The sequence below is a fragment of the Coffea arabica genome, chromosome 11c (assembly GCF_036785885.1).
Source record: "Coffea arabica cultivar ET-39 chromosome 11c, Coffea Arabica ET-39 HiFi, whole genome shotgun sequence".
NCBI classification, from domain to species: Eukaryota; Viridiplantae; Streptophyta; class Magnoliopsida; order Gentianales; family Rubiaceae; genus Coffea; species Coffea arabica.
The window spans coordinates 39,292,054-39,305,855 of record NC_092330.1 but is presented as its reverse complement, the minus strand read 5'-3'; the positions used below and the strand labels follow the sequence as shown (position 1 = coordinate 39,305,855).

The window sequence follows — 13,802 nt, the reverse complement described above, 5'->3', positions numbered from 1 at the left end:
ACAACTCTCCCCAATACATGACGAGCAGGTAATTTACAAAAGACAGATCATGTTAACTTGTTTCAGCAATAAATTAAATCAACCTGCAATTTTTTTTTATTGCCTGGTAAAGTTTTTACTCATCATGACCCATTATCCCCACAAAAAAGAAGGGATGAAGGCAAAAAAATACAGAATAACTACAGAATAAATGAAACAACAGATTGCCACTCGAAGCCAGGACTTCTGCTCAGGCTTCCAAGAGTGGTTGAGCATAAGCTAAATACCTACAACAATGGATTTCCTATAAAATAAAAGAACCACTAATAAGATTCTTGACAATGGAATGGTATCAGAACCATGTATAACTCAATACCGTTGCAGATAAACTTGTACGGCTTCTTGATAGACTTACCAGCAATTTTAATCTTTCATCATCACCAAAGCACACTACAGCCAACACAGGAGTACAAGATGTTCATTATACCCATGAAATAAGACAATTGCAGCCCGGAAAAAGAATTTTGGGGTTTAGTCATGATGGCTTAAAAATTCGATTATACACGGATAGACTTGTTCCGCGGCCTGGACATAATAGCAAAAACATGAGCCATTATGAAATGCAAATAAATTCTTTTTGATAACCAAGAAGGTGGAACAAGGAAAGCTTATAACTAGTTACCATTCTTCCTCCTACTAAGTCATAATGAGCATAATGCTGGCCGTCCTGCTCCCCAAATACTTTGTAGCTTACCAAGTTCTCAGGAAGCAGTTTCACGGTCTCTGATCAAGTCGATTGTAAGAAAAGTTTCATATCATAGGAAAAGAGTATATCCATACGTCAAGACCTAGAAATACATACCATAAACAGCTTCAGGCGGACAAATCAGGTCACGATCTCCTGCAATAGCTAAGACAGGGACATCGCACTTATGAAGATGTTCCTTGTAAAAAAAATTACCGCTTCTGTCACGTAGTCCTCCCTCCCGAAAAGCAGTCGTCAGTTGCAACACAAGTTTAGCAGGTATTGTGCCTGGCAATATTATGACATGACAGTGTCACGTATAAATGAAGAAGTGATAACCAACCACTGTAGCAGTAGGATAGACATCTATACTCACAGAAGTTGTTCAACACTAACTTCTTTAACAACTCAGGATGCATCATGTCCGGGGCTGATATCAGATCCACAAGCCAAGACAAGACATAAGGAGGACTAGATGAGAGAGGATAAGCAGCAGAAAGTAATGCTCCTAATGGAACGACAGGCACATTTAGAATCTGAGCGGGATCAGCCTGCACCAAATTCATTTCTTTTAGTTGCATTTCACAGTGGAATGCAGTAACATAAATGAAGGAATAGGCCAAGAATCATGTTCAACTTACAAGGGGTAGTAGTAGTTTGAGCGATGACTTAGAAGTTGTGTAATCAAGTGAAGAGGCCAACGTAACAGTAGCAGCCAATCCAGACTCCCTTCCCTTGAAGGCTTAAAAATTGAACCATATGACTTAGACAGGAAAACTCAAGCATCTATACTTCGACTCCAATTTTCTATTGAGCAGACATTAGTATGTGAATTTAAAACAATATATAAAATTAAAACAAATAATTAATAACAAAATGAGAGGATGCTAGGAGCTGTCCAACTTACAGCATAGAACAACTTTTATACCTTAAGACATCAATTTAACATGAAAACAACATTTGAGTCTTACCACATCTTGATAGCATGGCATACAACAAGATGCCCCCCATCGAATGTCCAATTGCAAGCAATTTTCCATCCCGAGATCCACTTTGGGCCCTTATATATTCCATCTACATGTATCAACAAAGATGACAGTAAATTGCCACAAAGAAGATTCACCATAATTTGCCCACTTAATCTGAAGAGAAAACTTATATGTTGTTAATATCTCATACATTATGATAAAGGGCAAATGTCACCTCACCACCACAGGGACATCCTCTTCCAGGTAATGATCAAAGTCCCAATCGTACTTGACAATCAAGTCTAGTTGTTTCTGGAAATCTTCTATAGTTGTTGCAAGACGCTCCTGTAGATCATATAACTGAGGCGAAACAGAACGCTGTCCCTCTTCTACAATATTCACTAGCTTCTGACTTAAATCTCTTATTTGGCCAGCAACTGCAGAACTCTGTCTGGTTTCTAGTAAATTCAACAGTTTCCCCCTTACCTCATTAAAGCGTTCAAATAGAAAAGAATCTTCTAATAATTTAGATATCTGATCAAATAATTTAGCAGACATAATTCTTGACTGACTTTCATTGAGAAAGCCAGAGAATCTTTCTGACAAACTGATAAAAGTCTCTGTTAGTTTTGCCACCAATTTTGATTCATCCCATGCTGTAGGAATCCCCAAAACATCTTCATTAACTGCAGAAACCTTAGATTCTGCTGACTTATTTTGGTTAACAGTTGACTTCTGCACTGCAGAGGGTGCACCATTAGTTGCACCCTCAGCAGCTGCTTCCATTTCTTCAGATATAGCATAAGCCGACTTCTCAATGTCTTTGGCATCTGACTCCTGCATGCTCAAACCCGCACCACGAACTTCAAGGATCCATGTGTCAAATCCTTGCCCACACATGTAACGGGCAAATGAAGACTGCAAAATCAGTAGGAAGATCAAGATTGATAATCTTTTTCAATCTCAGAAGCCAAATTGAGAGTATTAAACACCCTCACGCCCAAGACACAGTATACAAAGTTATCTTTAAAATCTATAACTTTTTTTTTTTAGTGCATAGAATAAAATAATTTTGAAAAACTGATTTCCTGAGATAGCACCTTTATACAACTAAATACTTTCAATAAAAAGACATTTATATTGATTATATTTGGCATCTCAGCTCTTTATACTGAATGGATCCAAGACTTCTCTTGTATATATTTTTTCGTCAAGCTAATCCTACTTACAGTCAACTTCAGCTCCTCCCATTTCAAGTCACCAGGTGTACCGTAGATGAAGTCCAACCACAATGAAGTACTGAAATTGGCATGTTTTTTAAGCTCTAACTCACAAATTCATTTCTCCATCTTCAGTTTCTCCCATTCCAAGTTAGCAGGTGTCAAAGGTGCGGGGGTTAAACTCTCAGAACCCTTTATATAGCATGTTGAGGAACGAAAAGAAGTCTCGGGTCTTAAAAAGGCATTGATGATAACAAAATCCAACCACTATAAATTCAACCCAACTTGGCATGTTTCTTAAGCTCTCAACTCATGAATTTATGTTTAGAAAGCATCAAATTCATTTAGAAAGAGTATCTGAAAGGAAAGGATGACATGATGTTTAATGCTTAATAACAAGATGGATTAAATTGGTAATGTAGATGATAAAAGGAGCAAAACTGACTGACTAAATTAACTAACCCACCCCGGGGGAGAGATCATATCCAATTGCATTAGTCCCCACACCTGACAACAGTAGCAACGGATGATTCCTCCTTGGCGCCTGTCATTTTTCAAATTCAGCTAATCAATGACATTTCCAATCACAATTTCTCAATAGAGTAATCTTTTCAAAAATGGAGGTAATAAATTTTTTTCATCTAACAAGATAAAGAATTTTTGTGGACCTGAGGGGGAGGAGAGTAGCGCCAGAGAGCAAGTCTCCATTGAGAATTCTTAACGGTTACATAGTGAAGTTCATCGGCGGTGCAAATCGGCGGCTTTTCAGGAAGCTTTCCGACGCCGGTGCTCGAAGCACCGGCGGAGCTGCTGCTCTTGTCGGTGTCGGTTGAGAAGGCTTTGACTCTGATGGCCAACCTCCGCAACGGCAGCAGAGGAGACTGACGGAAAATGATGGCACGAGAAAGGTTGAAACCGGTGGAAGGGTGGCGGAAAGCGGTGGCAAAATGCATGGCTGAACGGATATCTGATTGAGCTAAAATCGTCATGGTATATATTTTTTCCTTGTCCCAAAAAATAAAAAATAAAAAGGAAAGAGAATAGAAAGTGCTTGTATGAATTTAATGATTGAATGCCGGATTTTGCGGAAGGAATAAAAAAAAGGAAAAGTTCAAAGAAGAAAAAGAAAAAGAAAAAGAGCACGGGTCGGGTCAAATGGAAGCAAAAGCCAAGAAGGTTGCTTTGGAATACACGTGTCATGAGGGATTTGCATTACTAAAGATTCGATATAAATCCTTCATTTGAGAGTCATCTATTTTAAGATTTCATTTGGTCCCATTCATTCGAATTCTCATTCTGTGATATACTTCTCAACCAATATAGTACTAGTGATAAACTAAATTTGACAGGTTAAAGAAAATAAATTTCAAGTTTTAATGAATTGAGGAATAAAAAAAAAACCATCAAACCAGTTCTCAAAGAACCAATTTACTAACTAATTCCATTTTCAAGCCACATGAATGCAGCTTTTAGCTAATTGACTTGAGCAGAGTGTTTGCCTCTTTCGATGAACATGAGTTGAAGTTATTTTTGAGATTAATGGGATTAGAACCTAGTACAAAAGCTCCAAAACGATAGTGTATACTTTTAAGCTTCAACTTTCTTTCTTTTTCCTTTTTTTTTTTTGGAGGGAAACTTTTTATTGAAGTCCTCAAGTTTGTAAGTTTGTGGTAGCGTTACACCATTTAGTATTTTTGGTGTTGTCGACCAATTAATCACAAACAATAAAGTAGTAAATAAAAATCATCTCTTCAGAACCACGGAGCACTCAATAACCATATCTTGGGTTTGGAATGAGGTCATTCATTCCAATATTTTTGTTTGGTTCAAGTACCTGGAATGTGTATCATTACTATAGTTGATGTTTGGTTCGTCGACTCTTTCGGAATGGAATATAATAAATATATTATAAACCACATCGTAAATGATAATTATTGGCTCTTTGTAAATAAGATATAAGAAATTTTCACTAATTAAATATATTAGTATAAATGTATTAGAAAATATATTAGTATAAATGTATTAGTAAATTTAGATAATAAAAATATCATTATAAATTTGTAACTAATTCAATTAAATATTATATATATAATTAAATATAAATATATAAATTTATAATTATATAATATATACAAATATTAATTATACTAATATTTTATATAAATATAATATATATTACATATTAAATATAGTTATTATTATATATTATTATATTTAAAATAATAATTATTATAATTATATAACTTATTAATATTACATACATGTATATATTATAATTATATGCACATATAATATACATTTACAAATATACATATATATTATAAATATAATATTATATAACATTAATAAATTTATAATATATATTATATAAGTATAATTATATTTAACTAAATAATTATAATATATAATTATATAATACAATAACATCATTATTATAAGTTTGTAACTAATTAAATTAAATGTTATATATATAATTAATTATAATTATACAAACGCTATAAAATAAATACATAATTATAATTATATAATATATAAATATTAATTGTACTCATATTTTATATAAGTATAATGCATATTAATATTAGATATAGTAATTATTATATATTATTGTATTTAAGATAATAAATATAAATATAAATATAATTATATAATTTATTAATGTTATATACATGTGTATATTATAATCATATGCACATATAATATGCATTTATAAATATACATATATATTATAAATGTATTATTACATAATATTAATAAATTTATATATATATTATATAAATATAATTATATTTAACTGAATAATTATAATATATATTTATATAATGTACTAATATTATAATTATAATATATTATATATATGTACATAATTATAATTATATAATATATAAATATTAATTGTACTCATATTTTATATAAGTATAATGCATATTAATATTAGATATAGTAATTATTATATATTATTGTATTTAAAATAATAAATATAATTATATAATTTATTAATATTATATACATGTGTATATTATAATCATATGCACATATAATATGCATTTATTAAATATACATATATATATATTATAAATATATTATTACATAATATTAATAAATTTATATATATATTATATAAATATAATATATATTTATATAATGTACTAATATTATAATTATAATATATTATATATATGTATATATTATAATATATAATAAATATAATATATATAAATATTAATTATATCATTGTATAATTATAATATGTAATTGGATTTGTTTCTTGGAATCAAACTTGGGAATCGGACAAAACCCACCAAAATACTAGGGAATGGAGAAACACCAAATTTTTAGAAATCATTCCAAGATTTCAATTCCCATTCCAGTGAACCAAACACCATTTATGGGGTTCATTCCATTCCGCGAATCCGATACCCTCTTACCAAGCGCCCCCTAAGTTTCTCTTTGGACTGTTGGTCGGGAGTCCTCTTTGGATTGTAGGTAGGGAATTCGAATCTCTGCAATGAAAAAAATTCAAATAAAGTATTAGAGTATTTCTTGTCTAATCTATATCTCTTATAGAATATATCTATTAAGTTACAGAAATATTAGCGTAACTGAATAAAAAAATAAATAAAACCGCCCCTTGAGCGTGGGCTTGTAATCCAACCAATTCAATACAACAACCCAAACCATAAAATGGACATAGCAAAAGAAGAAAGACAGGACAATGATTTGAGTTTTACGGGCTCTTAAGTAGAGACTAGAGACAGGACAGCCCATCCACAACTAACCTTCCTCTCTCCCTTTCCAGGTTCCCCTGCAAGCGCCTGAAACTCACTTCTTCCAGTTGTTAAACCCTCCAAAACCCCCGCAACATTCTACTCACTTCTTCCCTCAGTGCTTTGAATGCTTTTGAAGTAAATAAAGAATTAAAAGAAAAACATGGGATCAAAGAGTGATGGGATGCAGCAAGTAAAAGTGGAGAGAGTATTCATTGGAGCAGGTTGTAACAGAATAGTTAACAACGTTTCATGGGGTGCCTGTGATTTAGTTGCTTTCGGTTCTCAAAACGCTGTTGCCATCTTATGCCCCAAGGTTCTTCCTTTTTTCTCTTTCAAGAAATTTCATGAATATTTTTATATGGAATTGGGGATTCAAGTATTCTTTTTTTTTTTTGGGCCAGATTGCCCAGATTTTAACTACACTTCCTGGTCACAAGGCATCAGTCAACTGCACTTACTGGCTTCCCAATGCAAAGTTTGCTTATAAAGGTACAATCTTTTTACCATGTGGCGCAAGTCAGCATTGCCTGGCTTGAGTTTTCCAGTTTTAATTCAATGGCCCTGAAAAGTAATAGCTCTGAAGCTGCATTTGTTGTAAGATGTTTGGTTATTTTAGATGTTATTTGAGTTTACTGGGTAATTAATAAGAGTTTTGTGTTTACAGCTGTGGAGATGGAAAGACACTATCTGCTATCTGGAGATGCTGATGGTGTCATTATTTTGTGGGAGTATACTATTTTGGATAAGAAGGTAATTTTCAACTATCGGTTGAATCTGCTATTTGGTGAAGCCTATCTATAAGCATTTGTGTAAAGTAGGACATCTTGACATTTAATTCTTCTTAAAAAATAAGATGCAGTGGTAATTAAGTGTACCAGCAGCTATGACTAGATGTTTACGACATTCTGTTTTGGTCTTTCTTCTACAATGATGAATGTTGATCATGTTTCTTCAACTGGAGTTATAAGTGATTAGGGAAGGAAACAGTTATTGGAATGATGTCATCTCAATGCTTGTAAAATATTCAATCCTGCAGACTTTTTCTATTTCAATTTTTCATTAAATGATCTTTCCTTTAGGGGCTAGGCCGGGTAATGAAAATAATTATGGTGATTTTGATGTGCATACTTATACATGGCAGTAAAGAGCAAAATGGAAAGAAAAAAGAAAACCTGAAGCAAGCATTTGTCTAAGCTTGATACCTGAAACTTAATATGCCTAACCTGTTTTGAATCATGAAAAAAGATAAAGAGGGTAGAAATTTAGTGGAAGGAGAAAGGATAAGTCTTAGAACATGTAAAAGGTTTCCCTACTACCTATTGCTGCTTGACATGAATACACTCCCTTCCAGTTCACCTAAGATGTAAGTAAAATGAGTAAAACAGTTTATTCGCCTGAAGTAAATGAGTGAATACAATTCGCCGGAAAAGGTTGAAGAAGTGCAACAAGAAAATTCTTTTTTTTTTCTTCTTTCTTTTTCCCCTAAAGTTTTCTTCTTTGCCCCTCCTGCTATTTTAGTAGTGGGAATTGATAGGAGAATCTATCTCAAAATGGGAAAAATTGTTGAGATTTTTAGGTATTATGATCACCAGCCACCAATTCATGCTATTCTAGTGTATGTGTGAGGCTAGTTTAGTTCCACTTCGTTGCACCGTCAGTGTCCGGCTATAAGAGTTATACTTCCCTCCATTTTCTTAATATTGAAATATTTCTTAGTTGGATCATTTAGACTGGCTCTTCTGCTGATGATTTTATTGGAAGCTCACACTCCTGAGTTATGACCCTGTTATCTTAGCTGGTAATCTTGTTGACAGTGGAGGCATGTGTTACAAGTACCACAACCACATATAAAAGGTGTTACATGTATCAGTGGGATCATGATGTCACAGAAAGATGCAGTATTTGCATCGACCTCCTCAGATGGCACTGTGAATGTCTGGGAGTTGGTGTTTCCATGCACTAGTGAAGGTGAGCAATAGCTATCTGAACTGTTTCATGTCCATGCTTTGAATTTTTGGATCGATTATTATTCTGGTCATGTGAAGATAACTTCTCTTAATGTTTCAGCTGTCTTCATTAACTTTCCTGCATTCTTTTAATTAGTCAATTTCTTTATATTGATTTTCTATGTGTTTCCACTCTTTGGTGTGAAGAGGATAAGAAATTTACCTTGTACTAGTAATCTCAAACAGAATTTGATGTCACAATTTTTTGTCATATGTGAGAATATGTTACCTAGCCAAGGTCCTTTCTTTTTCTACTTTTAGTTTTTCAGATAGAGCAAGGGAACGATCTTTATATAGTTCATTCTATGTCAATGCATTACCAGCATAGTGTTATGTTGTGACTTATTAATCTGTAGTTAATTCACATTTGGTAGTTATTCAATTTCTCTGTGCAGGTGACTGTAAATTATCATGTGTGGAAACCCTTTCTATTGGTTCAAAGTCTATGGTTGCCCTTTCACTAGCAGAGTTGCCTGGAAATTCTGGACATCTAGCTTTGGCTATGGGGGGGTTGGATAACAAGATTCATCTGTATTGTGGTCAGAGGACTGGAAAAGTATGTAGTGCTTGACATACCTATGCTTTTAAACTTTCAATTTGTGTTATCAGTTAGGTTCTTTGTTTCTTATTTGTTATTTGTGCCAGTTTGTTCCTGCCTGCCAGTTGAAAGGACATACTGACTGGATACGGAGTTTGGATTTCTCCTTACCTATACTTGGAATTGGTGAAACGTTTATTTTACTTGTAACTTCGTCTCAAGACAAAGGTATTCGCATATGGAAGATAGCTTTCCGTGATTCCTTGGATACTAAGAAAGAAGAAATCAGCTTGGCTTCCTACATCAAAGGTCCAATGTTTGTGGCTGGGTCAAGCTCGTATCAGGTTTCTATGGAATCTCTGCTCATTGGCCATGACGATTGGGTGTACTCCGTGGAATGGCAGCCCCCATCCATCATCAATGGCAATGAATGTTATCAACCTCAAAGCTTACTATCGGCATCCATGGATAAGACAATGATGATCTGGAAACCTGAAAAGACTACTGGTATCTGGATCAATGTGGTAACTGTTGGGGAACTAAGTCATTGTGCCTTAGGATTTTATGGAGGGCATTGGAGCCCAAAAGCAGATTCAATTTTGGCTCATGGATATGGTGGATCTTTCCATCTATGGAAAGATGTTGGTGTTGCTTCTGATGATTGGAAGCCTCAGAAAGTTCCCTCTGGACATTTTGCTGCAGTGTCTGACATTGCATGGGCTAGACAGGGGGAGTACATATTGTCTGGAAGTCATGATCAGGTAATCAGTTTCCCAATTTGGTGTCTCACGAATCTCTCTCTCTCTCTCTCTCTCTCTCTCTCTCTCTCTACCTCTCTCTCTTCTCTTTCCATGTCTGCGCATGCATGCATGTGTTTTCCTGAGATATCCACATAATTTGGTGATTAAGTTGACCTCTTGTTTCACAGAGAAGAAAGTTCTGTGCAAACTTATTTTTTCGTGTGCTATAGTAGTATTATATGCTAACACTTGCAGATCAATAACAGTGCAGTAATGTAATTGGAAAATGACTTGGTTTGTTGATGTTAGCTTGTAAAAACGCATGCTGCTAAAAGTTGCACATCCCTGGGTAAATGAACCAACAAATGATTCTACAGTAAATGCACTTCAGAATCTTCGAGTCAGATTAAACAAAACCTTGCACACATAACTTTCCATTCTTTATTTTCCCTGCTTTCTGCTGCATATTCAGGTTAGAAATTTCTCTTACAAGCTTTTAATTTCACAGACGAGTAGAATATATGCACCTTGGCCTAAAAAATCTTGTTTAGAAAATGAAGACAATTGGCATGAAATTGCGCGGCCTCAAGTTCATGGCCATGATATAAACTGTGTTACCATTATCCAAGGAAAAGGGAACCATCGCTTTGTAAGTGGGGCTGAGGAGAAGGTTGCTAGAGTTTTTGAAGCACCACTGTCCTTTTTAAGAACTTTAAGTCATGCAACCTCGGGAGACTCCAGTTTGCTTGATGATCTTCAAGCTGAAGTGCAGATTTTGGGTGCAAATATGTCTGCTTTGGGGCTGTCACAGAAACCCATTTACAGTCAAGGTGAGCTTGATCTCATTTCTTATGTTTATCTCTTTTGTCCTGACAAAGATTGATAAAAGATACTTGTTATGCTGCATCTTTTGAGCATTTGGTCCATCCTTCTTTCTCACTGAACCTGCATTTTCAGTTTATTTTTCTTAATGAATGGTACAGTGGACTCCTTTCATTTTCTTTTTTTTTTTTTTGGGTTCTGGGCCCATTGTTTTCTTGTGTCTTTACTTTGTTTGTGAAGGTTGGCATTTGACAGTGCAATTTTTTCTTGTAAGATCTAAAACAATTTCTATAATAGAATTCGGAATAATCTGAGAGCTGCTTCCTTTCAGTTTCACCCGAGACAACCAACAGAAGTAATACTGATGGTCTAGATACACTAGAAACTGTCCCAGAAGCTGTTCCAGTTGAATTTACAGAACCACCTATTGAAGAACAGCTAGCGTGGAACACACTATGGCCAGAGTCCCACAAGCTATATGGTCACGGGAATGAATTATACTCTTTGTGTTGTGATCACAGTGGAAAACTTGTTGCTTCATCTTGCAAGGTTTGGAAAATATTTTTTACTTGCAATTACAAATGATAGCTTCATGTATATATATACACGTATATATATGCATCCTTTTTATAAATACACGTATATATATACACGTATACATACATATGTATGTGCGTATGTATTTTAAATGAAACCAGTCTCAGGTTACACAAGCGCTTTGTTCCTCACTCCATTTGTCAACCAAGAGAAAATCTTTCACGTCATGTGGCTTGACTAGAGAAATCACCTAGGATGCACATTCCTGTGCTTATCCCATGTGTAGTAGCAAGTGAAGATTTCTGAACCCATTTGAATCTCTATTGGGACCATTCTATCCATTTTAGGCAGTTTCTTTTCCATTTTAAAGTTTTTAAATTTAAAGTGACACTGCCATTCTGCACAAAAATTGACTCTGGTATTCTCTGTATTCTATGCAGTAAAAGTGCCGCAACTATCTTGATTTATTGGAAATATACTTCTAATTGGGATGCCATTTTCCTGAAAAATAATGTGTAGATGATTAGTGGATGTACCACAAGGCTTTGAGATTTGAGAGCAGTGGTTTTTTAAGCTGGTGCAGCATACATGGAGCACACCATGTCTTGTTTGCATGATTGTATGAACAATAATGCCATAACCACGACATAAACCATGAGGTGTAATTTTGTGTATCTTCATTCGGATATTATGTGTTTGATAATTGTGGTCGCAAATTATTTTGTTGATCACTTCTTCTGTCTTCCATTTTCTTTGGGTGGGGATTGCATGGTGGACTTATGTGCACTTGTACATGGCTTTACACTTGTCTGTTGTAGGCTCAATCAGCATCAGTGGCAGAAGTGTGGCTTTGTCAAGTTGGTTCTTGGAAGTCTGTTGGCCGGTTGCATTCTCACAGTTTAACAGTGACACAAATGGAGTTCTCTCATGATGACAAATATCTTTTGGTAGTCTCTAGGGATCGCCACTTCTCTGTTTTCTCAATCAAAGATGCTGGTATACTTTCTTAGCTTATGTTATCATATCTGTTAGCTGTTTTGTTGTTCCCCATAGACATCTTTTGACATGTCTTGGATTTTCCAGGAGCAGATGAAATTAATCATGAGCTGATGGTGAGGCAGGAGGCGCACAAAAGAATAATATGGGCATGTTCATGGAACCCGTTTGGTCATGAATTTGCCACAGGTTCTAGGGATAAGACCGTCAAGATCTGGGCAGTGGAGAATGCATCTACCATTAAGCAGCTTATGACGCTGCCATCTTTCAAGAGCAGTGTCACTGCACTATCCTGGGTAGGCCTTGGTCGCCAGAGCAATCATGGATTTCTTGCTGTAGGAATGGAAAGCGGACTGATCGAATTGTGGAGTCTTTCCTGTGAAAGGTCTGACAATGGGAATTTAATGGTGCCAAATGCAACTTGTGTTGTTCAGTTTGATCCTTTCTTGTGCCATGCTTCCCCGGTTAGCCGGTTAACATGGAGACCTTCTGAAAAAATTCCAGATTCTAAGGTCATTCAGCTTGCATCTTGTGGAGCTGACCACTGTGTAAGAGTGTTCAATATAGATTTTCTTTAGGAATATGACAAGACCTCCAACTGTATATCTGTTGTCTGTTTGCAAATTATATTTGAGTGTATATATATATTTTTTAAGATTTTGGTAATTTTTCATGCCAACCTTGTCTTCTAAACGGTAGAGTAGAATCACATATAAACATAGGATCACGAAAATTTGTTTGCTTGTCGATGTTCATTTCAAATATCTGAGCTTACAGCTGGTCCTTTGCAAATGCTGCTCAAAGATCTTTGGTGCTATATTTAACAGATCTTCACCCGTCCATTTGTGTTTTTCCTTTCTTGTAAATCCTAAAATTTTTGTCGGCAGCATAGCACAAGGATTCTTGACAAGTACAGATACAAGTGGATGAAGATCCTGCATGAGAGTCACACTTTTTCGTGAGCTTATTGATGATGATGATTGCTTTATGATTTGCCCTTGTAGGGTGGTCACAAACTTGCATTCGGTTTATTGAGTAGGAAGCAAGATTTGCTTAGTCAAGAAAGGGCGATGGAGACTACGGTACTATGCACTTTAAACAGCAGCCAATGTTCCGTGAAGTCAGTTTCCATTGATGTTAGGTGTCAAAAACAGTGCATATTTTGACCAGCAGCAATGTAGGAGAATGACTGAATTGTTTGTCAATTGATGGAAGTGGTCCTGAGGCCCTGATTTGCTTTGGTAGTGGGAATCACGTCTCTACTACTTGGGTTTCTTGCTCTACTGGAGCCATGCTATTTTCCTGAGTTGCCCCAATCAGAGCGATTTTGAGCCTTGCTCTCTAGAAGAAGTCATTTTTTCCACTAAAAAGAAAATTGGAAGTTAGAAAGCGATATCTGAACTTTAAAATATCAGCAATTTGAAATGTTCTTACCCAAAAAATAATTTTTTTTTTTTTTTTTTTTGAATGCTGGGACCAAA

General features: G+C 35.0%; 2 protein-coding genes across 5 annotated transcripts; one reads left to right on the top strand and one right to left on the bottom strand.

The window, feature by feature from the left end:
• Nucleotides 1-73: 73 nt before the first annotated feature.
• Nucleotides 74-4,018, bottom strand: LOC113716468 (uncharacterized). 3 transcript variants are annotated; one of them, XR_003454144.2, is made up of 10 exons: nucleotides 3,581-4,017; nucleotides 3,379-3,456; nucleotides 1,933-2,610; nucleotides 1,696-1,798; nucleotides 1,366-1,466; nucleotides 1,101-1,275; nucleotides 842-1,012; nucleotides 662-762; nucleotides 395-564; nucleotides 74-283 (listed from the first exon to the last, which is right to left on the bottom strand). XR_003454144.2 is itself a non-coding variant. In XM_027240804.2 (9 exons), the coding sequence occupies exons 1-9, from the start codon at nucleotides 3,899-3,901 to the stop codon at nucleotides 511-513; spliced, it is 1,782 nt and encodes a 593-aa protein (XP_027096605.2). In that variant the 5' UTR covers nucleotides 3,902-4,017; the 3' UTR covers nucleotides 74-510. The 3 variants fall into 3 exon arrangements, 2 of the variants coding, with proteins under 2 accessions (XP_027096605.2, XP_027096604.2); XM_027240804.2 differs by having other exon boundaries at nucleotides 74-564; XM_027240803.2 differs by having other exon boundaries at nucleotides 74-762; nucleotides 3,581-4,018.
• Nucleotides 4,019-6,698: 2,680 nt separating this feature from the next.
• LOC113716466 (elongator complex protein 2-like) lies at nucleotides 6,699-12,987 on the top strand. Of its 2 annotated transcripts, XM_027240802.2 has the most exons (10): nucleotides 6,699-6,995; nucleotides 7,084-7,171; nucleotides 7,347-7,432; nucleotides 8,497-8,650; nucleotides 9,084-9,244; nucleotides 9,334-9,987; nucleotides 10,475-10,796; nucleotides 11,120-11,337; nucleotides 12,144-12,321; nucleotides 12,409-12,987. In XM_027240802.2, exons 1-10 carry the CDS (start codon nucleotides 6,843-6,845, stop codon nucleotides 12,897-12,899), a joined length of 2,505 nt encoding a protein of 834 aa, XP_027096603.2. In that variant the 5' UTR covers nucleotides 6,699-6,842; the 3' UTR covers nucleotides 12,900-12,987. The 2 variants fall into 2 exon arrangements, with proteins under 2 accessions (XP_027096603.2, XP_071926809.1); XM_072070708.1 differs by lacking the exons at nucleotides 6,699-6,995; nucleotides 7,084-7,171 and having other exon boundaries at nucleotides 8,478-8,650.
• The last annotated feature ends 815 nt before the right edge of the window (nucleotides 12,988-13,802 follow it).